General features: G+C 41.3%; 2 protein-coding genes across 10 annotated transcripts in view; one reads left to right on the plus strand and one right to left on the minus strand.

Annotated features, from left to right (window-relative positions):
* Positions 1-3,011, plus strand: part of LOC129717449 (uncharacterized) — a 142,785-nt gene extending 139,774 nt beyond the window's left edge. For 2 of the 4 annotated variants that reach the window (XM_055667345.1, XM_055667347.1), the window contains one exon: positions 1,696-3,011. In XM_055667345.1, the coding sequence (XP_055523320.1) occupies positions 1,696-2,011 (316 nt within the window). In that variant the 3' untranslated portion in view covers positions 2,012-3,011. The remainder of the gene's footprint in view (positions 1-1,695) is intronic. The other 2 variants (XM_055667346.1, XM_055667348.1) reach the window with 1 other exon arrangement.
* Positions 3,012-5,229: 2,218 nt separating this feature from the next.
* Positions 5,230-16,814, minus strand: LOC129731882 (inositol polyphosphate-4-phosphatase type I A). Of its 6 annotated transcripts, none has more exons than XM_055692251.1 (11): positions 16,572-16,814; positions 16,184-16,439; positions 15,936-16,028; positions 15,375-15,533; positions 15,111-15,311; positions 14,077-14,651; positions 9,481-9,581; positions 9,035-9,428; positions 7,119-8,978; positions 6,580-7,064; positions 5,230-6,527 (listed from the first exon to the last, which is right to left on the minus strand). In XM_055692251.1, exons 2-11 carry the CDS (start codon positions 16,299-16,301, stop codon positions 6,395-6,397), a joined length of 4,119 nt encoding a protein of 1,372 aa, XP_055548226.1. In that variant the 5' UTR covers positions 16,302-16,439; positions 16,572-16,814; the 3' UTR covers positions 5,230-6,394. The 6 variants fall into 6 exon arrangements, with proteins under 6 accessions (XP_055548226.1, XP_055548237.1, XP_055548230.1 ...); XM_055692262.1 differs by having other exon boundaries at positions 7,119-8,975; positions 16,572-16,804; XM_055692255.1 differs by having other exon boundaries at positions 16,538-16,804.
* Between the last annotated feature and the right edge of the window lie 6,262 nt (positions 16,815-23,076).

Here is a 23,076-nt window from a genome sequence, read left to right on the forward strand (position 1 = left end):
ATATTTTGTGGTTCCCAGTTTGACACATGCACGTACGCTGGCGCTGATATCGGAATACAGAACGCAGCGTTAACACAGCAGCAGATGGTGCTAGTTTTACTAACATGAAGTACTGGCATCAGCAGAAAGAAGATTTCATTGAATATTTTTTTCAGTTTTAAGTCTGTTAATCCGTGGTAAAAGTATCATAAGCGCAGAAAAAGTCAAAATCCAACAACGATAACAACTGCTCGAGAAAATTTACAAGAGAAAATGTCAAAAGTGTATGGAACTTTTGCTGAAAATTTCACATTAATATTTCGAAATTTAAAACACGTAACAATTGTTGAATAATTAAATTGCAGAAAAGGAATTTTACGTCTATTTATTTTTTTTAACACGGACATAATTTCCCTATTTAGTAGGGAAACCACACTGATGGCAAGAGAATGTAGTTGATCGTATCTGATGATGGCTGAATGGCAGTAGACAGAAACGTCATGAGAACAATCTCGCAGTGTGTTGTAATCATCGAAAATAATCAACCATCCACATAGAATAAAGGACATAATTTCAGTCAGTCAAAAACCTAGGAGAATTCATCCAGCCAGAATGACCTTATAATCCTTCAATTTTTTTTCAAACCTTTTTGATTTTAATTAAATTTTAAACATTATTTTGGCTTAGAAAACCAAGAATTAGACAAGATTTGAGCAATGTCTTAAACGCAAGGGTAGTTTTTTCAAGCAGGTATGAACATAGCCATATAATTTATTCAAATCTTTGTAACTCAGTAAAGTTGTCTAGGAACTAATCCTAAAGATCACCTAAAAGATTCCCTAACACGGACATCGCTTTAATTTACCCAAACCATAGTCTATGAAAAATAATCGAGAAAAAATCAATTTTTCAAAAAAAAATTTCAAATTAGTAAATACCTTTTTGCTAGAGAAAAAAGAGCAAAGTTTGGATTTTCTTAAGCGTGTAGCACCTTTTTATTGCATAAAAGTAGTAATTTTTTTATTCAACAACGACAAATCATGTTCGTTCATAAAAAATACCAATGTTCTCAAGATGTTGTTGTAAGATAATGCAATAATTTTTTTTTTCGATTTTTTTAAACTAAAAAGATATATAACCCCTTAACTCGAAAAATGTAGGACAAGTGAAAAGAGAATTCAGAGAGAATTTTTCCTTTAGAAGTAAAAATTAAATTATTTTCCGGTAATTTGTCCCTATGATTCCCTATTCAAGACATCTCGTTTTTGTAGATTAAAAACAATCACAATTACGAAAAAACTTTTCCCAATAACACCTTGTCTGTCAATATCAAAATTTCAAATGCTACAAGGTTCGCATGATTATTCCACGTAAATCCCGGAAAACTGATGCCATGACCCCGCCAACGGATGAATTAGTCTTCGCCTATTGCGATGGCGTTCAGTCAATTATCTAGATTTCGTCTTGAATATTAAATGATGGACCCAGGTTTCGTCCAGTGATTCAGTAGAGCTGTGTCACCTCGAAATAAAGCGGCTCTAATCTAAAGCATCGCAAGACACAACCAGCAGCTTGACCTGACAATCTCGCCACTAACATCACAACACGTCGAAACCTCCCAACAAACGACTTTCTTTCCCCCCTAAATCCCACTCCTTTCTAACCGGCCTGCGGCCTGCCGACACCACTTATCGAGCTGTTTTCACCTACACCTAGATTTTTTATCGACAGATCACGAGAGAACCTGTCGACGAACCGCAGCCGGGACTACCCGCGGGACAGCATGGCCGTCCGGGACGGATCCGAGATGGTCGTGTCGGACGTGTGCGTGAAGGGCGAGAAGAAGCGGCACCACCACCATCACCACAAGAGCAGCCACCGGGCGGACGGTGGCCGGAGCGGAGCGGCCGACGGGGATCGAGGCCGCAGCAGCAACCACCACCGGGACAGTGGCAGTGACTTTCGGGAGCCTAACATCATGGGTAGCGGAAATGGAAATGGACGCGGTCGCAGTGACCACCGCCACTATTGACCCCGTCGAATGGTAATCACTATCAGAATAGAAGGACAGCGCAAAGGCTCCGAGCACCAGATGAGTCCGCTGTTGGAGGGACTTTGCTAGACTTTTCCCCTTCCTACTTTTCACACTCCAATTTAACACTATTTAGTTCTTTTCTCGTTCTAAACCAAACTTGACTCGATCGATCGCTTCTTCGAACGCGCTCACATTGTTGTATGTATTTATTTATCATTCACCCACAAAACTTCATTAGTTGGTAAGCCTTCTCGGGAAAAAAAAAAATCTCATTTAGCCACAGACGCAGAAAACAAAGCAAAAAAAATTTACCACATTAGCGAGTAAGCAATTCTCGTTAGTCAAGACCCCAGTAAAACTTTGTTATTCCGACCGACGCCCACGCCGACAAAAAAAACGAAAACAGAAACACTGAAAGAAATTTTCTTCTTACTTTTGATTGTGATTTACCATTCCACAACAAACTGTAGAGATAGAGTTTATTAGATTCGTTTTTAGCCCTTCGGCGCATGATAAAAGATGGAAAATTTCTTTCAGAACACAAACACACACAAAGCTTTCCTCCTTTTTTCCGGGTTCAATCTTGACCGCGTCAAAACCTGCCTTCCGCGAGCGACGATGATTTGACGTTTAGACACGGTCGACACAGTTCCCAGCACATCTCTTCTGTTTTTAGCCACCCATCGTTCAAAATTCTTGTTCATAAAATCGTTAAATTATTACTGTTTATTTTTGTTTCGATTTCCTGCTCAAAGTTGCGAATCTATTGTTATTGCTCATTTTTTTTGTTCTGTTTTGTTATCGCTTCTCTCAAAGAGTGTTGTGTAGAAATAGGAATGACTCCCCTGTGGCCGTTTTTTTCCAAAGCGGAAACCCCGAACCACAGAGGGAGGAAAAAAAGAACTTGTTTAGAAACACATTTTTAGTTATTAAGGTAAGGAAAAACGCGAAACAAAGATTAGGGAATGAAATTGAAAATCCGAAACCGTAGATGCAATATTCAGTTCTAGTGGACCCGCGACGCCGGTAGGAAGAAAAAAGAATTTTGATTATTTTTTAAGCTAGATACAATTGAGGTTAGGAACAAAACCGAACCGAACCGTGTGCCACCACCCCCCTGTTGTACTGCTCAGGTTCGTGTTGACCGTTTTGTTTCCGCTGTTTTTGGCAAAGCAATGTAGGAACAGTTTTTGCATTTCATTTTGACGTTTAATAAACATATAATCGACTAGAGGAAGAAGGGGAAGAAAACTGAACATAGAAGTAGAAGCTTCTCGTATCGACAAATAAATCACCAAAAGGGTTTGTCAGTCGAATCGCAGAGATAAAGCGCGCTCAAGTACGTTGTAAACTTTTGACTATACTAGTAGTAGAGAATTTTGTAAACAATCGAAACCAATACATTGGGGACTACGCTATATGTAACTAACACACACGCACACCTTGAACGATAGAGAACCGAACCGAAGCGACGTTTTCGATAGGAGGTAAATATTTACGTGTTAGCAATAAAATGACAGCAACAAAAAGTTACTAATGAAAAAATAAATACGAAGAGCATGAATATAGATCACAGATTTGAGAAGCTGTAGCTTTCCAACTGAGAATAAGAAGTGTTTGTCACCCATCAGTTACGCCAGTGAAAGCAGGAAAAATGTAAATAGTATTCATATTTAATAAATAGTGAAAAACATTAAACAGAATGATTTAATGGATCCGAAATATCTTAGTTCTAGAAAAGGCACACATTTTGCCCTATACCTTTCGTTAGACCCATATGACCACCCAAGGTTTTTGTCAGATGGTAGATTACCGTAGCCGCTAACTCCCTAGCATAGTTTAGTGATGAGTAATTTGTCATGTTTCAACAACCTCTGACAAAATGCACACCTTTTGCCCTATAACTTCCGTTAGACTCATGTGACCACCTCAGGATTTTGTCGGATGGTAGATTGCCATGCACGCTTACTTTTTAGCATAGTTTGGTGATGAGTATTTATCATGTTTCATACATCACCAAGAGCATTTCCGTAACACCTCGGACAAAATGCAACCTTTTGCCCTATAACTTTGGTTAGACCAGTGTGACCACCCCAGGATTTTGTCAGATGGTAGATTGCCATGCATGCTAACTTTCTAGCATAGTTAAGTGATGAGTATTTGTCATGTTTCATACATCACCAAGAGCAATTCTGTAACACCTCTGACAAAATGCAACCTTTTGCCCTATAACTTTCGTTAGACCAGTGTATTTGTACCAGTATTTTGTCAGATGGTTGATTGCCATGCACGCTAACTTTCTAGCATAGTTTGGTGATGAGTATTTGTCATATTTCATACATCACCAAGAACATTTCCGTAACACCTCGAACAAAATGCAACCTTTTGCCCTATAACTTCCGTTAGACTCATGTGACCACCCCAGGATTTTGTCAGATGGTAGATTGTCATGCATGCTAACTTTCTAGCATAGTTAAGTGATGAGTATTTGTCATGTTTCATGCATCACCAGAAGCATTTCCGTAACACCTCTGGTAAAATGCAACCTTTTGCCCTATAACTTTCGTTATACCAGTGTGACCACCCCAGGATTTTGTCAGATGGTAGATTGCCATGCATGCTAACTTTCTAGCATAGTTTGGTGATGAGTATTTGTCATGTTTCATACATCACCAAGAGCATTTCCGTAACACCTCTGACAAAATGCACACCTTTTGCCCTATAACTTCCGTTAGACCCATGGGACCACCCCAGGATTATGTCGGATGGTAGATTGCCATGCACGCTAACTTTCTAGCATAGTTTGGTGATGAGTATTTGTCATGTTTTATACATCACCAAGAGCATTTCCGTAACACCTCTGGCAAAATGCACACCTTTTGCCCTATAACTTCTGTTAGACCCAAGTAACCACCCCAGGATTTTGTCAGATGGTAGATTGCCATGCACGCTAACTTTCTAGCATAGTTTGGTGATGGGTATCGCGAATCAGCCTAATCAGTTTTGTTGGGGAATCGTGAATAAACATAATCTGCCATTACTCGTTGCACTTAACCGAAAAGTATGCCGCCTTGAAGTCTATGAAGAAGTTTATTTTTTTGGTGAACATTAAAAAAAGTAGAGACGACAAGGGGAAAGCAAATCCTATATTAAACCTTTCCACAAAGTGACATTCTTTCAAATTCCACATAAGTCAAACCTGTCACGAGCTGTGCTATTGTGAATTTTCACTTTTATTATTAACTCGAGTCCGGTATTACAGGTTTCGAATGCTTCGCTGTGTCCGCAATTTTCGCAAATGACAATTTTGGATAATCAGAATTTTTTCAGAATATTTGTTTGTTTTGCTGACGCTTTGCTAAAATGTAGCGTGGGTGTGTAATAAAGGCTAAAGTTTAGTGGTATAATTATTTGTCCCAATTTTGATGTGTGCGTATTAATAAACAACACTCTCTGTTTAGGTTATTATCAGAAAAGGTAAGAGGGACGGGTACTAAAGAAACAGCAAGCGATAGCCTAACTAACCCTGAATGTGGAGTCTGACTCTGACTTGCCTGCCGGAAACCCTAAGCAGCGGAACAAAATTTGGCACATGCGCTTTCGGGAGCATAACGATACTAAAAGGGCTTACGCGGTTAGTACACGTACGAAAAATGGAACAGTTCTAGCTAAGTGACTATGTATGCATTCCAAAAGTCTATCGGTTGATTAGTAGTAGTAATTTGATGCTTCCTTTTTTTTTTTTTTGGTTAAGTCTGTGGTAGAAGTTAGTGTATAACATTTATACGGTTTATTGGATTAGATTCAAAGTCTGCTGTTATGTTTAAACTGTCTGTTACAGTCTTGCACAAGGGAGGTGACAAGGCTTAGTACGGGTTTCGGGTCGTTTAAAGTTTTGGTATGTGGAACGATTGACTATAAAAAGTTTGGCATAATGATTCGATTGTTATTCGGGAATAAGTAAATGGTCGGCCGTCCGTGTCTCGTCATCTTGTGTAAGCAGTAAATTACTCCTTCTGTTTAATACTTCAACAATGTCAGTCTGTTAGAATAGGTTTCCTATAGGATATATTAATAGCCAATCGAAGTTGAAGCAACTCAACTGAAGGGAGAGGCTATACTAAGGGTACAGTAATAAATAGGCAAACGTTTCATGAACATCAACAACGATTAGTACTTAAGTTTACAACTGCCAATTTTGCTTCTGTTAGTGACCTAATAAAAACGGTGTTAGTAAACACATAGATTATATCCTTTTCTTCCTCTCGGTAAAGGTAATGTTATGAACAAATATACGTACAAAACAGGCCTGTCCCTTGTGGCTACTGGGTTGAAAAATCAGCTGGGAATTGACACAGTGAAAAACGAGGGGTTTCACTCTTAGGACTGGGCCTTTCCGTAGGCACCAGCCGGAGGACGATATGCCTGCGGTAGTGACAGAACCTGGGGCAGATTGAAGGCATACTTCCGAAGGCCAATATTTTTCATCGTATTATCCGAACGGGTGCCCTCACTAGAAAGAAACATTTAATTTCTGTAATTACTGAACGTCATCAAGAGCCTACCTCCGCATCGTATCCAGCACATTCTGCACATTTCCGGCGGATAGATGGAACTCCTGCTGCAACACCCGACACTGCTCCATCGTAACGGCCATCGACGTCCGATCCTTCGCACTCTTACACGAGGTAAATCGCAGACCCTGCACCGAGCGAGTAATATCCTCGGCCAGTGTAAGAATACGGTAATTTTTCGAACAATTCACCCTTAGCTGATCTTCCATTTCGTTCAGCAGACTTACTACCGACCGCTCGGGAACAAGAACCTCCTTCTGAGGTGTCGTAATAAGACCCGTTTTGGTCGGAGTATCCAGTGCAGCCGAACAGGAAGGATTGATGAAGTTGAAGGGTATTTTCTTGTACCGGATGTGGTACTGCTTCAGTCGGTCATAGTTGTCCCAGTTGGACCGGTGCTGTTCCTTCGTGTAGCCCAACGTTTCCGCCAAAGTTGCCTTTTCGTTAATGCCAATGTTGAAGAAAACCGGAGTGACCTGAGGTAAAAAATATAATTTAAAAATGAAAGTGTAAGTCCCAATTTAACTTACCTTAAAACTGACACTCTCCTTCGTGGGCAAATGACAGAAAACGGACTCCGGCACGGGCAGTAGAACGGACAGCGCTTGTCTCGATCCAACCACCCTTGGCAACGGGGAGGCCTTGGAATCTCGCTGAATATTACTACGAACCAGAGTGAAACTCACCGTTGCCAAGTCGCCAACGGCGACGCTCATATCGCCCCACATATCCGTTTCCCCTCCGTACAGCGATAGAAGCCCTTCAAAGCATGCTAAAGGACCCAAGCTGCAAAGTAAGCTGATATAATTCTCAGTCACATTCTGTCCCCACAGTTTGGCCATCAGCGCCGAAACAAGCGCCGTCAGAGCTTGCGAGAAGCAAACATCTCTCCGATACATAACGGCCAGTACGGTGGAGTTCTTTTTCATATCCTGCTGCAGCCGTTGCACGGAATGCATAAGCCGTGCCGTTTTCAGCAACCCATCCATAGCCTGGCGCAATTTTTTCATCGATGGCCGCAGCTCGGAAGCCCAATCGGTGGTTAACGATAGATCCAATCCGTCCGTAAACTTGTTACCCTTCTTAACCTTTCGAGTGACCTCACCAACGGCCTGCGTCAGCGCCAGGTTCAGATCTTTGCTGCAGAGAGGTGGCTTCCCAGACGTTCCCGGTAGAAGATCCTTCGGGAGAACATTTCCCAGCGAAGCGGACGACGACGAGCCGCAATCTTGAGCTTCCAAACCTTCACCAGCGCATGGCAACGAAAGTGGCTGGCTAGTCACAACATCCGGCGGGATCGTCCCGAACGGTACCACGCGTGAAGACTTCGGCTGTCTCAACCGTACTGCCGGACTTCCACAGCGCCCACAAAGAAACTTAACCTTACTGACCAAACACATAACACTGGCCTCAATGTTCAGCTGGGTCAGATCTAGCGGTTCCGGTTCCTCCGTCGGACGGTAATAATTAGCCGACGGACTCAAGCTCATCACCTTGGTATCGAGGAAAGCTCCATTATGGCCTAGAACGATGGCAGTGTTCTCGATCAGATACCCATTTTCATCGTACAGATTCGAGAGCAACTTGTTTTTATTCTCCAACAATTGATTCGCGGAAAGTGCCAACCGGGACAACGCCTGTAAAGCTTCCTCACCTTTTTCCGCCTCCGCCTCGGGAGACTTGACCGAGCATTCCGGGGCGGACGTTGTCACTTCGCCATTAACATCGAAATGAGTTTCGCTAAATTTCAGATCATCCGAAGCACTCTGATCAGTCGGAGTGGCCTTTCTCGCGCCAGGTTGTTCCGTTGGCAAGTAGCAAGCAGCTGGCAGCGAACAGGACATCAAATACTCTTTTGATTTACTTTTGCTCATCTGATTGAAGGTGCTCTGGATGGTGGCAATGGCACTGATGTCAACCGAAGAAGGCGATTTAGTTTTTGTGCTGTTTCCAAACGCTCCCAGTACACCAGATTTGCTGGTTCTCACCTGGGGCCACAGATCCGGAGCGGGTCCCATCGGCGTGGAGAAGTCCTCCAGTTCGGGGCTTTTCAAATCGAGCGCACCCAACTGTTGGGTTATTTTCCGGAAGGGTGACATCGAAACGGAACCGATCGCACCCTCTCCTCCAACCGTTTGCTGCGTTTGCTGTTCGTCGATTATCCGGTGCCGCTCGATGAAGCTAAACGCTTCCTCCACCAGCGTCGGCTCCCAAATGTTGAGTAAAGCTCGCGTTTTGGTCATCATTCCGTTGCACAGTGGAAGCATCCCTTTGGGATTTTTTGATTTCGCTAGATACAGAAGCTGGGACATGATCTCCACAATCTCCTTTCGCAGCTGCTTGATGGCCTGCACGGCATCGTTAGCCGCGGCTACCCGTTGGCTACTCTGCTTGAAATGAAAAATCGGTCAAGTCTTGAAATCAATTTCTTACAGCTAAAACCTACCCCATTATCCTTGGCAGCCGCGTCGTTAATCTGCTGCAGCAGCTTCAGCAGCCCCCCGGTTTTGGACTTTCCAGCGTGACGCGTGAACGCACCCACCGTCGTAACGTCCAGCACACCGGCTCGCTTGAGGGTGTCGTTGTGAGCCCACATGCGCTGCAAATGCAGATTCACCGGAGCAAACTCCAACGTTTCGTCCTTTTTCTTGCAACTCGCCTTGAAGTACTTGCCCTGCTGCTGCTGCTGGGCAAGAAATTGCTTCGCCTGAGAGTAATCCTTCAGCAGCTTCAGGTGCTTATCGAGCAGCTCCATCTGGCGGTGCCGCCAGTCGCCACCCAGTTCACCCATGCCAGAGATCTCCTGCAGCAATTCCTTCTCGCGGGAGATCCAAATTGACCTGAGAGGCAAAAATGATTTTCACGGTTTTCAACAATTAGGGGGTTACTTACAGTAACTGCTGAGGGATAATGTAGCACAACTGACTTTCGAGCATTATCTCCTGCACGCTGATGTCCCCACCAAGACCGGAGTGAAGCCGGTAGGTATGGATCTGTAAGTAAGCGTAAACAATAATTTATTATTAATCAAGCTTGAGTGAGTCTATGCGAAAAGACGAATCCTAGATAAAATAATACAAAGTATGCAGCTCTAGTGGTGACGTAAGACTTAACAATGTAATTAAAATCTTCATAGTTAAAAGGTTGGAAAGACCACTTTGAAAGCGAATTTTAACGGAATCAAACCATTTATCCAGTAAGGTATACATGTTTGCTCTCAGGTTTTCCAAAAATCCTTCCTTTATCATATTTTCTATATCAGTCGAATGAATAACATTCTCATTTTTTGATATTGATTATTGACGTAGTTTTTACATGAGTTCTTCCAAGAATTTCATCCAATGCATCAGAAATAAAAAACTGTTTTTCAAATAATTTTAAAAACCCATTCTTTCAGGCAAGTATCATCATTTCTCGGATGTTTATGCATCTGATACTAAGGACCGTTTTAGTTATACCTTTCCAACGATTGTGTTCCAACTCTGAAAGTTTTCTCTGCATTATCAATATCGACTCCACGCTGCCTGGAAACCATTTGAAATCAGCCATTTCCGAGATATACGCCAGCAATCCTTAATCCTCTCGGCACAATCGAGCTATTTCTTCCAGTGACCTGAAGTCATCCCTACCCTTTACTCGAGAATAAAGTCTTCCCACAACCCACATTTCCAATGTTTCCCGCGGCAGAGAAAGTCCCGGTCGCTTTCTATCTGTGTACCACCAGAATGTGAAAGGTCTGCACACCAAGATCGCGTAGCTGCGGTTACTATTAGTTAGGTATTAGGTAGCAGCGATTACGACCTGATTGTTCTCACGAAAGCGTGGCGCTGTGATCGTAATGAAGCGACCAGCGTTCACTTTCGCTCAATCTTCGTGACATTCTCAGGATGATCCATAAACGTTTTTATTTTTCTCGAACTTAAACCGCGATCTTATCAATCAGCATATGAAATGGAGTCAGTATACGAAGCACTGCTACAATGCCAGAATCTGTTCACCATCCAGTTTTCCACGAACGACACACAAAAGTCTCTGGATGTTAAGAATGACAAAAGTCTCTGTAGATAACATCTGGACCAAGAGTTGACGAGATATTTCGGGCTTTCGTTAAAATTGAGTCAGTCTAACAGATAAGAACGTTCGATCCACTGAGGTATATTGCAGAAGAACACCATATCTATGATCTTATGTCTGATACTTATTGTTTCGAAATCCACTAGACAGCAAAGCTTTTCGTATTCTGGTAGTTAGACATTCCATCCAAGGTGCCTAAAAGCGAATTTTACGAATTTGCGCTGAACTGATTCTAACGGTTGCTTTTGTACGCCATACTTTGGTCGCCAAAGCACACTCGCGAAATCCAGTTTCGTTCTGACTATAGAGGAGAATTCAAAAAGATTCGACAACGATTTTCCTTTCAAGAAGCCGTGTTGCGCAGTTGAAACGCGCTTTCGAATTCGTTCGTAAAGATGGAAGTAGACTAATCGTTAGAATAACTTGAGAACAGCGGATTTAATAGAATCGCTTTATCCTTGATTTTTTTACCAACCTGGAAGCCTGTCCGGTACAGTTGAACCTCCAGAATCCAGCTCAGAAAGCGCTCGTCTGACTTCTTCACGACGTAACTCCAGCAGATCGATGGCAGGTTCGACTTGATTGTTCATTTCTTCCTTGTTATCAATTCGATGACCTTTTTTTAAAAGTTTCAGTGAAAAGCTCAGCGGTTTCATGTCCGTTGTAACACATTGAAGATCCGAAGGATTTTTTTGTAGGCTGCACCATTATCTGCGCTTTGATTCCGATGCATTCTTTCTAAAGCTCTGCGTTTGTCTCCAACAACTTGGATTATGATTAATGAAAACCATTCCGGGTACGGAAAACCGAGCGTTCCTTAGTCAAGTTTGCCTCCTTGCGAAGATAGTAAAATTACCGAGGCAAAACGACAAGACGCTGAAGTCAGTAGCAGTTGCTAAGAATTGATGAAGATTCAAGGCCATAATTCAAAACATCGACAGAGCTAAAAAACCACCATCGATGCCGCAAACTGTTGATAACTATCTTTTTAACGTTCAAAATCGTCTTGAGAGATGAAAATATTAAATGAAATTATTGCTTCTTTCCCGGTTCAGGTGCTTTTTGGACATCCCAACTTCCAGTTCCCGTATCGCAGCAGTGCAGATGCAGCGAACGGGTTTCCCGGAACGGATCACAAAGTGTCTGTTATTTTACCTAAAAATCGTTCTGCATACGTATTAGTTACATCCACACATAGTCACGTTTTCCACATTGTACCCGGCGTGTCATGGATTCTCGATATTCAACATATTTGTTAATGATCCCTGATCATTTGAAACTCTTTCGTGTCGTTTCATCCTTGGTAGACTGTGAGGTATTGTCAAAAGATTCGAGTACTCTGATGATCTGGTGTGATAATATTTAATAACATTGGTACATCTTGTACCGGTCGGATTTGAGCCGAACCCCATTTTCGCAAGATTGTTTTCCGGTACTTTTACAACGTGTCCCGCCCACTGTACTATCACTGCTCTAGATACTGGGTTCGCCGTAGAGTTGGACCAGCTAGTGGTTCATAATTCGCTTCCATAAGCCATCCTATCATACCTTACCTTAACTTCTCTTATTGTGGGGGACGGTATGTCTCCCTCATCCGCTGTGTTGACGAAGTCGTTCCTCTTGCCATCTTGATTCTCTGCCTTTGCGTCATTCAGGTGTTCATTTCAGTGCTGCTTTCACCTGTCGATCACCACCGTTCATTTGTAAAGATTCCTCCACCCTTCTCACGACACATTTCGGCTAGTGGTTCATAGTCTGTGCGGGATGCGTTCAGTTTCTTATAGAATTTACGTGTTTCTTGAGAACGATACAGTTAGTCCATTTTCTCCTACTACAGCTTATCCCGGCGGCGTATTTTGTTCCGTAAAAGAAGGGTCTGCCGACGAGTCCTTTGCTTCAGCATCAATGCAAGTGCCTAATTCTGTTCCTCTAGAATCGTCTGGCCCACTTCGTCAAACCAGCCGTTACGTTGACTCATCTCGACGAACCCAATAAAACCTTCCGCTGCGTTAATGGGTGCCTCTGGTACTGCAGCCTTGATGACCTCGGGAAATTCAAGTCGGTCTGTTGTGGTGATCTACAGGTGTAACGATATGAGGCTATGCTTGAAGTAGGTACTACGTATGGTCATGTTCTTGCAGGCGGCGAAGTCAATAAGTCGAAGGCCGTTTCGTCCATGAACCAATGTGCGCTGACCTTCCCAATGACCGGTCTAAATTCCTCCTCTTGGCCGACCTGAGCGTTGAGGTCTAGAATGACATGTATCCTGCCGCGCATAAGGGTGTCCTTATCGTCATCATTGCTTCCTAAGCGACAGCTGTGCACGCTGATGGTGCTAACGTCTACAAACTAGCCTCTAAAGATTAAAGTTTGCTCATTCTATTGCCTACTGGCCACCGGGCCCGCGCTTCTGAGTTCTGCTGTGTCCAGCTCTTGTGTGTTGCCGTAGCTCTAGTAGATGGTGTAACCGTCTTGATACGTATATAAGGATGTTCCCTTCTAGCATACCTCGTGCAGCGCTGTACTGTTGAGCTTGCGGACTCTCAATAAGTCTGAAGGAAGGTAGGTACTTCCCAAAAAAAAAATTAAGGGACTTACAGTTCCATTATCCAAGTTTCCAATCGTTGAAATGTTCATAAATTTTTTATATTTCCCATCGCGCATTTCTTATATCAAGACGAACAAAACAACAAAAAATGCTCACGATGTTATAAAGTTTCGCAGATTTCTGTCTTTTTCTTTAACTTATGTATAGATATGTACTAGGGTGGAAAAAAAGATTTTCCAGAACCAAGGTTTAATGATTCCTTTTGGGGCCCCAAACAATCCTAAACTTACCGGAAGTCGATTGGTTTTGTCTCCGCTTGGCGCATTGCTATTCAAATTTGTATGAAAATTTATATGGGAAAACCTACTTTTTTGCATTTACCTTTCTAGAGAGCTCAATAATGATCTAATAATACACTACATTATGTAAAAGTATTGTATTTTAGATGCCTAACAACTTTGCAGAAGGCACTGAAGAGCTAGGATGAAAAAATGATTTGCAACATAACTTTGACATACTCAACTTTAAACAGCTCTAGTATTTTTTAGGAACACCCTAGCTCTTTGATGTCTTCGGCCAAGTTGTTAGGCATCAAAAAACCTACAATTTGAAGTCATGAAACCAATGGTTTGAGTCGCTTTGAGCTCTTTAGAATGGAAAATGCAAAAACGTTGGTTTTTTCATATAAATCTCCATATAAATTTGAAATGCAATGCGCCAAGCGGAGACTAAACTAATCTAATCGACTTCCGATAAATTTAGGGTTGTTTGGGGCCCCAAATAGAACAAAAAAAATTTGGTTCTGGCTTTCTGCTATCCAGTTTCGTTTTTTCCATACAACGATTTCCCCCCTAATATGTACTCACACTAGGATTGGTGAACATCAGCGACACCTTGGAGGCCGGCGGAATGAACAGCTTCACGCCCAGCTTGGGTGGCAGCGACTGCGAGCGCCGATGTCCGATCGCATGCTGCTGCTGGTGCTGTTCGTGTACTTTGGCCGGTGAACGAGGCGTTCGCTTCTCCAGGTCCGGTGCGCAACTTGCAATGGTGATAAAGCCGGCATTCCCACCACACGGACTCTGTGTGCGCAGCGGAATTCTCAACCGTGACGTATCGGTAATTACTCCCAAAGCTACCTCGGCCCATCCGATAGGAACGGCCGTCTGTGTGACCTTTTCCCGCACGTCGTATGCCGTGAAGCGGATCAAGGATTTTGCGTTCAATCCATCGCCAGCGCGAAAAGTTATAGTGCAGATAAACACGGGATTCGAGCTGCGCTCGATCACTTCTGTTCGGCCGTACTTCACCCAGCCACTGGCCGCACGGCTGCTCGATGTCACCTGGACTACCACAGACGGGTTCGGTGGCTTACCGTTTCCATCGCACAGCAAGTTGTCACAGGAGATGGCAGACTCGCAGATCGGGATTTCGGCAAGATCTGCGAAATGAAAAAGTTTCAATTCAGACATTCGTTCGGTAGCTACTGAAAGCAAAATCTACTGATAACAGTTTAACTGATCGATCGTAAAAAATAGGGACGTTCAGCAAAAGCAAGTGATGATGGAACTCATAACGAACGTTGAAGCGCGATTAGAAAAACCCTATCAGGGATTAGGGGTGAAAATGAAAAAAACCAAAGCTGATAACAAACAGCGTCACCGTCGTGAACCGTGGTGCCCTGCTTTAGTTTATTGTTCTGCGATCATCACTAAACCGAAACCTAAACAGGTATAATTAAACAAACTAAATGCGTTGGTCCCGCGCAAATACCTTCATGCACTACTGAAATACTACTGAATATTCTAAACCTTAACTATTACTACTTGGTTTAACTACGTTCCACGAAATCCACCACCCGAGCCAACCCAAAAGGGGTTTTAGAAATTAATTAAATCACCTATCTCTTTGCCGGTTTGGAGCCGCAGCATGTCAACGTCCACGTCATGCACTAGACCACGCTTTTTGTCAATCTGCTCGCGCAGAAACTTCAGCTGGGCCCGTTTGACGTCGTAACCGGCCAGCCCGATGGCCTGAATCCATTCCAACCGCTCTAGGTCGGTGTTGGCGGCAAAGCGCTGCCGTAATCCGTCCTCAAATTCTACAGGAAAAAAAAAAACAAAAATCGTAACAAAACCGAAGGCTGAAGGACCTTAGAACTTACCCAGATAGAACACGTATCCGTCGTATTCCTTCTGATCGCCGTGCTTAACGCAGCTGTACTTTTCCAGCACGATGCATCCCTGCGGCTCGGAGAACGGATCGTTCGATTTGAAGTAGAACAGCAAATTGCCCCGAAGCCGGCACCACTTTTCGAGGCTTACTGTTTCGAAAAATGAAAGACGCAATGAAATTAAACTCTCAAACAAGCTACTAAATAGACACCGATCGACTCGGTTGTTAGTTTTTGTTTTTTTTTTTTTATTAGTGCAAATTAACAAACAACCCACACGTGGTGAAATGATGTTAGTTTGAGCTTACTAATAGTGAGAAGGCAACAGTTTTTCTTCCAGCACCCTTGTTAATTTAAGACTAAACATAGATTTGCAGTTTCAGGTTATACTGAGCTTCTTCAAGGATAATGTTATGAAAACTTGTATTTTCAAATGACAGCAAAAACTACGAAGTGCAGTACAGGAACGGACCTTTTCCCGCATTTATCTAAAGACAACCCACTTTTTACTGTTAGTGCCGAGTTACGTACTGCTGCAAAACAACAACGAACCTTTCGTGGTACCACCAATGCAACTGAGCGATTTATTGCGCTTCGGATGATTCTTACTGGCGCCGATTTGGTTGCTATTAATGCCCTCTTCGCCTGGATGTGGTTATCGGGAATATGTTTGTAATACAAAATAATAAACAAAAATGAATCCAACCTGAACATCAAGCATTCACGAATTGTGGCAAGCAATGACCTCCCGCTTCGAGATGTATGAGGGCAAAAAAAAAGCTCAAAGCCAAGAACCCCACCTTCAGTTTTCCGGAAGAATCCTTCCTGCTTTTCCGTCACGTAAAGCGGTCCCTCCTTGTCGAACTTGTTGCTCGGTTGTGTGGCCAAAGTAATCAGTTCCTGTTTGTTGAATCTCATCCCGTCGCCAATCCAGGCAGGTGATCGCCGCTCCCTGCCACCGTCGTGTCAGCGCTTCCAGAAAGTAGGCCAACTTCCGTACAGTCGTCGGTATCGATTAAGGCTAGTTTATGCTGCCCTAGAATGGGCGTTCCTCAGCTAGAAAGTACAATAACCGTATGTAAATGTTACAATCCGCTGAAAAACGCCACTTTTCACAAGTGTATGAAAATCCTATTGGGGTGCAGCCCACCTACCGAATCCATCTTCTTTTTTTTTTTTTCAACCTACCTCCCAAGGCTGAGATTTTTTTCTACGATTTGCTCATTTTAAAACACACCTCAACATAGAATACGACCTCACAATCGTGAACACTAAACACAAAACACTTCCCAGCCTGGGGAAACAGTTAGTTTGCCGAGAAAAACAGCCCGTTTCAACGATGAAGCAGGAAAATTTGGCTCCCTATTTTTCTTCTTTTCTGTCTGGCACTTTACGACACTTTTACCACTTCTGCTGTCAAATGTGGTTTGCAACCGTAGATGCCGCCACGCAGAAGGAATTGACATCTTGATGGCGTCAGGGTTGGGTAAAATTGGAAATGAGTGACCAAACGTGTGGAGCCAAATTTTAAGCGCGGTATGCAGTAAAAAGAAAAGCAAGTCAAAAATTGTGCTCTTTTTTCCAAACGGGATTTGGTCACCCACAAAAAAAAAACCAAAACCCAAAAATATTTCGAAAATTGTCTTTATTGTACTTAGTTATGCCATAATTTAACTATAATCTTGTTTTAACTGGGATCGAAATTCGAAGACAAAATTTTAACCATTGGGTTGTTTAGCTATTCACGGATTTCTGATTTTTATTTATCAGCTAAAATAGTGGATTTTTTTTTATCAAAACGCGATTTTTTTAAAATTTTCATCATTGTCCTGCGATTTTTTGATGAAGAATAAAAAATCGCTCTAAATCGCTACAATGACAGTTGGTATATAGAGATAAGTGACTTTTCAACTACGCACACTAGTAAACGTGTAGAGCCGTGTAAAGGTGCTTTTGTTTTCCCTAACTTTAAATCATCGCATATCGTTGTTTCAACTTTTTATGATTTTTTGCTACCTTTTGTCGATAACGTTCACCAGCTTCTCCAGATTCTTGTTCACGGATGAAAAGTATATTCAGAATCGAGTTAAAACTAACAATAGGTGTCCAACTGTATATTTGTCCCGCTGCTCAAAACCTTGCATCGCAAACAAGACAGCGATGTGTTCATATTTTCCTCAACCCGTGGCACTAACACATTCGTAAGTAAATAGGTCTATGGGCAAACTGTCATTGTAGCGATTTCGGGCAGGTTTAATTCGTGATTTAAGAATCGAAGAACAACGATAGTAAATTTTTGAAAATCACGATTTACTTAGAAAATGCAGCTTTTTCAGATGATATAAAACTGATATAGCTAAACAACCCAATTGACTAATAATTTATGCTCCAATATTTGGAAAATCATGTCTCCATTTTCTAACATTTGCATCATCAATTTTATCTTGACTTTGTTTTCGATAGTTTTTAAAATGCAATTTAGGCTTTTTTTTAAATCTTCAAACTAAAGACCAGGGACTGTTGTGAAATAGTAGGTGGGTGGTATTCGAGACACGACCGCATGACGTTGACTACCGTATTCTTATATTCCATTGAACCAATAGTAGAGGGAATTGCAACGCTTCTATTACAAAACTTCGAGGCACCAAAAGGTACCAGTTGCCGATTATTCTTGTTTACTGGTTAGTCCGTCCAGAATTCCAGACATTTTAGTATTTTGCAGTAGCCATGCACTACTAACAGCCACCAGCATTACGGGTGAAACCGGCACGAGATGACCAGTACTATTTTGTCTTTCCTCCTTTCAGCTGCTAACACCTAGCGTCCGTATGTAACCGGTACGGTTTAGTAATGAAACTGATGGGGTTTGATAGATTGATTTCTTTTGAAGGGACTTTAACCCCAAACGGTCATTCGTCCCTCTGCTTTGCTTGAGGAGAAACAGTCTCTTTTATAGCCCAAAGACATACGCTGGATGATGGTGGCTTCTCAAACCTGGCGGTGCCACACGCAGTGATGCCACATTTTCATCTGTATTTTGGAGCTCAAAAAATCTTATCACCTTGGTAAAATTTAAAAAAATTTGTAAAATTAAATCTGCATATGTACGGGACATATCCCTCTCGAAAAAATGCAATATAGCTTGTTTAACATTTTTTCCGTGATTCATTCATGCACATGTATATGCGTAGCATATGAATATAATAAAACCTCCGACACGCTCCACCGCATTTGAGTTAATTTATGTTTTTCAACTATATAAAGAAGTTTAATTTACGACCCCATGAAAACCAAAAAAATCAGTATAAATCTGTATTATTTCCAGAAAATCTGTAATCTGTATATGCAGATATCTGTATGAAAAATACGCAAAAAATCTGTATATGTGGCATCACTGGCCACACGCGCTATAAGCATGCACACACGCGCTACAGACATGCATACACGCCATAAACATACACACACGCTATATAGCAAGCCACGCACGCACGCTATACCAAGGCTTCGTCAGTTAGTTAGAAAGAAGGAGGGGCTAAGTAGCTAAAGAAATTACAAGGAACGTAAATAAGCATCGGAAACAGAAAGTGACAACAACAATGACAACAAAGTCAGATTGATTGTATCCGTTAGCGTCGACTGTGCTTGGGAAGAGAGGTAGTGATTGGCTGCGCGGTATGAATTAGACAATCGATAATAATTACCAATTTTTGAATAGTGTATCTCAAACAATAGTTTGTTTTTGTTACATAAATTAAACCGTAAAAGAATTTCTGATCGATTGATGCCAAAACCTCGAAAACCTGATTATAAATGACTGAAAAATAAGCGCTCAAAACCTGACCACTTTTCTCTGGTTTTCCCTGGTTGAATTACTAGATTTTCAAATTCAGGTGCCTAACTTCGATATAGACGTTAGTCAACGTCAAAAAAAGTAAAGACCAGGGACAATACAAGTTTGATATAACACGAGTAACCACAATATCCAATATCAAACCAGAGCAAGGCTTTGGCGCTACATTCCGGTTTGAATCTTGACCTTCCAAATTATTATATAAGTTTATAATTAAACACAGACTACGATCCTACAGACACTAACAGCACATAAATAAGACATACGTAACACCAGCGTTTTTTTTTTTTTTTTTTTTTTTCTAGTAGTACTCCGTACCCCGTCCTGTCCAACTGCTCGACAAATAATGAACAAAATGAATTTTCTTTTTCTCAGCTTTATCGAGCCCCAAAGAAAATACCATAAGAAAAAAATCAAAAAACTCTATACGAAATCAATGCAGCATTTTGACGTTGGACTAACGTCTATATCGAAGTTAGGCACCTGAATTTGAAAATCTAGTAATTCAACCGGGGAAAACCAGGGAAAAGTAGTCAGGTTTTGAGCGCTTATATATCAGTCATTTCTTTTCAGAACTTCGAGGTTTTGGCATCAACCGATCAGAAATTCTTTTACGGTTGAATTTATGTAACAAAAATAACCTATTGTTCGAGATACACTATTGAAAAATTGATAAATCACATCGATTGTCTAAATCATACCGAGCAACCAATCACCACCTCTCTTCACAAGCACAGTCGACACTAACGGATACAACCGATCTGACTTTGTAAACAGTCTCACAGCTTTCAACCAATAACGAGCTCGCTTTCGGTAGCTGCAACAGGTGTTTCAACACCATTTTAAAATGCTTCTTTTATCATTACCACTGAACAGATTCTAAACACCAATGGCTTGATTGATAGGGGAAATATTGCGCAAGATTGTCATATAATAATTTAAATATGTTTTCGATACTAAACTAGTTAAAAGTTGTGTTAAAAGTCGTGCACATTCAACCAATCACAAGCTCGCTTCTTGTTTGCTCGCGGATGGATTTTTGCTTTGGGCTATACAATAGCCTGTGTCGTCTCATAGCAGTCATCAGTTAACAAGTGAAAGGCCACCAGGCCGGTCTTGTATAATCAGCAGCGGTGGCTGATTCCAGCGGCCAAACTGAGCTGCAGCAGAACCAGAGCGGTGGTATCAGGCAGCAGCGGCGGAGGTAGTGGGAAGCTGTATTTCTTCATTCAGTTCGGTGCTCCTTCGATCTGAGTTGGACCCCACCAGCGGTAATCCAATTCAGATATCGTTGGGTGAAAACGTTGGGTGTGTGTGCAGTGTGCACATATAGCGTATGTGCGTCTGTATTGCTATGACATTTGCGATGATAGGGATGGCGCTGTTGCGTGTGTGTGGCTAGCTATAGCGTGTGTAAGACACTTGCATGTGTAGCATATTATGGCTATTGCGTGTATATCTTCAGCGTGTGTACGGATAGTTATAGCTTGTGTGTGGATAGCTGCTGCGTGTGTAATGATTAGTTATAACGTATGTATGGATAGTAATAGCACATGGTTGGATAGCTTATGCGTGTGTATAGATAGTTGTATCGGATGTATGGAAAGGAATAGCGTGTGTATGGATAGCTATAGCTACAGCGTGTGTATGAATAGTTTTAACGCGTGTTTAGATAGTTATAGCATGTGTGTGAATAACTATAGCGGGTGTTTATCGAAGATTATTATTGTCATTGAAAATATTAAAACGTCTTAACGAACACAGTTGTGAATTTGATTTTACAGCAGCGATTTTAACTTCTTCAGCCAGGCTTTATTCATCGAGGAAAAATTACTACCTATGAATGATCAAGACTTATTTACTAGAAATTTGATTTAGATCAAAACGGGTTCTTTTGAGTATCATAAGTTATTGGTAAAAAGAGTTGCAAGTTTTCTCAATGAGCATTCATTAAATTTTCGTTTTTGTTTCTCGGTGCGCGGTTTTGATTTTGTTTCTCGCACACAGAGAAAGAAACAAACTTGTCGCTATCGTGAAAAATAACAAAACAATTAGAAATGCTCTAAATCACAACTGAAGAAGTTAAGATATTTTCCTGTCACTCGCCCAAACCTTGATAACAACTACCGAAAAACGTGTGATTGAGCTCTTGCTATATTGAGTTATTGAACCAAACGTTTTTTTTTTTCAAATACATGAAGTTATATGCTGGGCTGGAACTAACCTAGCATGAGTTTTATCGATTAAATGTCAAACAATTTTCAAATTTAAAATTTTCGGTTGAATCGTTCTGGGCTCCAATTTCAGATAGTTTCGTCAAGTTTGCTTTTTGCTTAGATAGGAAAATTTTACCAATTCGCTCAATTAAATGATTGTCTTGGTAGTGCAGCAAACAAAGGGTTGATTCGAATATGTATGAAATGACAGCGATTAAATAAAAGATATCCATTCTTTTAGTATATATTATTATTTATAACGTTTTAACGTCTCAGCATCCAGAAATGCACCGTTAGATAAAATTGCAGCAAATACTAGAGTTGCAATTCTCTCTATTATTTGTTTTAATGGAATATAAGATTACCGTAGTCCAACGTCATGCGGTCGTGTCTTGAATACCACCCTCCTACTTTTTTTCGAGTGGGAACAAGACAAATGCAGGGGTGGTGCAGATACACCGCTTTCGTTAACTACCAAAACAGTGATTTTATTCAGAGTATGGTACCATGGAACGGGGTGAAACTGATCAATTTTTATAATATTTTCAGTTTTTAGTGACTTGGTCACTATTTTCAGGCCAGTCACTAAAAAGTCACTTTTTTCATCAAAAGGTCACTAAAGTCACTATTTCCTGAAAGACAGTCACTAAAGTCACCTTTTCAAAGATATTTGTCGAACACAGCTCTCAGCGCGAATGAAGTAGTTTGCAATACTTTAACTTCTCAAGATTTTTTGTCAGAGACAGTTATTCGAATTGAGCGTGTTAATGTTGACACGAATCGAAAGCGTGAGAAGAATCAAGCGTAATTTACACGTACCATCTGCCACCGTCAACGGAACGGACCGTGCAAACATTCGCATTTGCAAGAGAAATTTTTTCAAGTTACGGCTTGATTTGTTCCAGATTTCAAGCAGTTTCTGGTTTTTCGCTCAGTTTCAGATGCTCTTCTAAAACATCTGGCATCTCTACTCCTATTTTGTGTTTCTGGTAGTGTTCTTCTGTCGTTTTATTGATCCAGATAAATTTGCAAGCTCGCGGTTTTTACTATTGAACTCTTCCGTTTTTAATAAAAAAAAGAAGTTCCGTTTAGTGATAAGAAATTGAAGAAAAATAGCACGAAACAAAAAATCTGAAAACAACTTTTGAAAGACAGGAGGTAGAACTAAGGTTTTTACGCAAGGAGGAGGACGAGAAAAGGCGCGCGATATAAATATGTTTCGATGAGCGATAAATTAATAATAAGTATGTTTCGTTAAGCGATAAATTATTATATTTATAATAATAATGTATTTCTATATAATCCAGATTGTATTTTGAAGCTAATGCTCGTCTTAAAAAGCCATTGAAAAACATGATATGATATGGAGGTCGAGCTTGCCCAGGCAACGTTAGAAGGTGTGTCAATAGTTCGGAAGCAACAATCTACACAAAAGTGTGCTGCTGATGACAACAAACAATGAAGAAAAAAAATCCCATCTCCCCACTGGCTCTTTTATGATAAAGCTTAACAACAATTTAGTCACTAGTTTTTATATTTTGGTCACTAAAGTCACTACTATTGCATTGTCTAGCCGCTTCGAACCCTGTAAATTCCAATTAATTTTTTCACGAAATAGTATATATTT

The sequence above is a fragment of the Wyeomyia smithii genome, chromosome 1 (assembly GCF_029784165.1).
Source record: "Wyeomyia smithii strain HCP4-BCI-WySm-NY-G18 chromosome 1, ASM2978416v1, whole genome shotgun sequence".
In the NCBI taxonomy this organism is placed as follows: Eukaryota; Metazoa; Arthropoda; class Insecta; order Diptera; family Culicidae; genus Wyeomyia; species Wyeomyia smithii.

Coding starts and splice junctions, on each gene's coding strand:
- LOC129731882 (XM_055692251.1), bottom strand. CDS start 16,301: ATGAGATTCAACAAACAGGAACTGATTACTTTGGCCACACAACCGAGC. Junction 14,652..15,110: donor CCAAACCGGCAAAGAGATAG/GTGATTTAATTA, acceptor TTCATTTCGCAG/ATCTTGCCGAAATCCCGATC. Junction 9,582..14,076: donor TGATGTTCACCAATCCTAGT/GTGAGTACATAT, acceptor GCTTACTTACAG/ATCCATACCTACCGGCTTCA.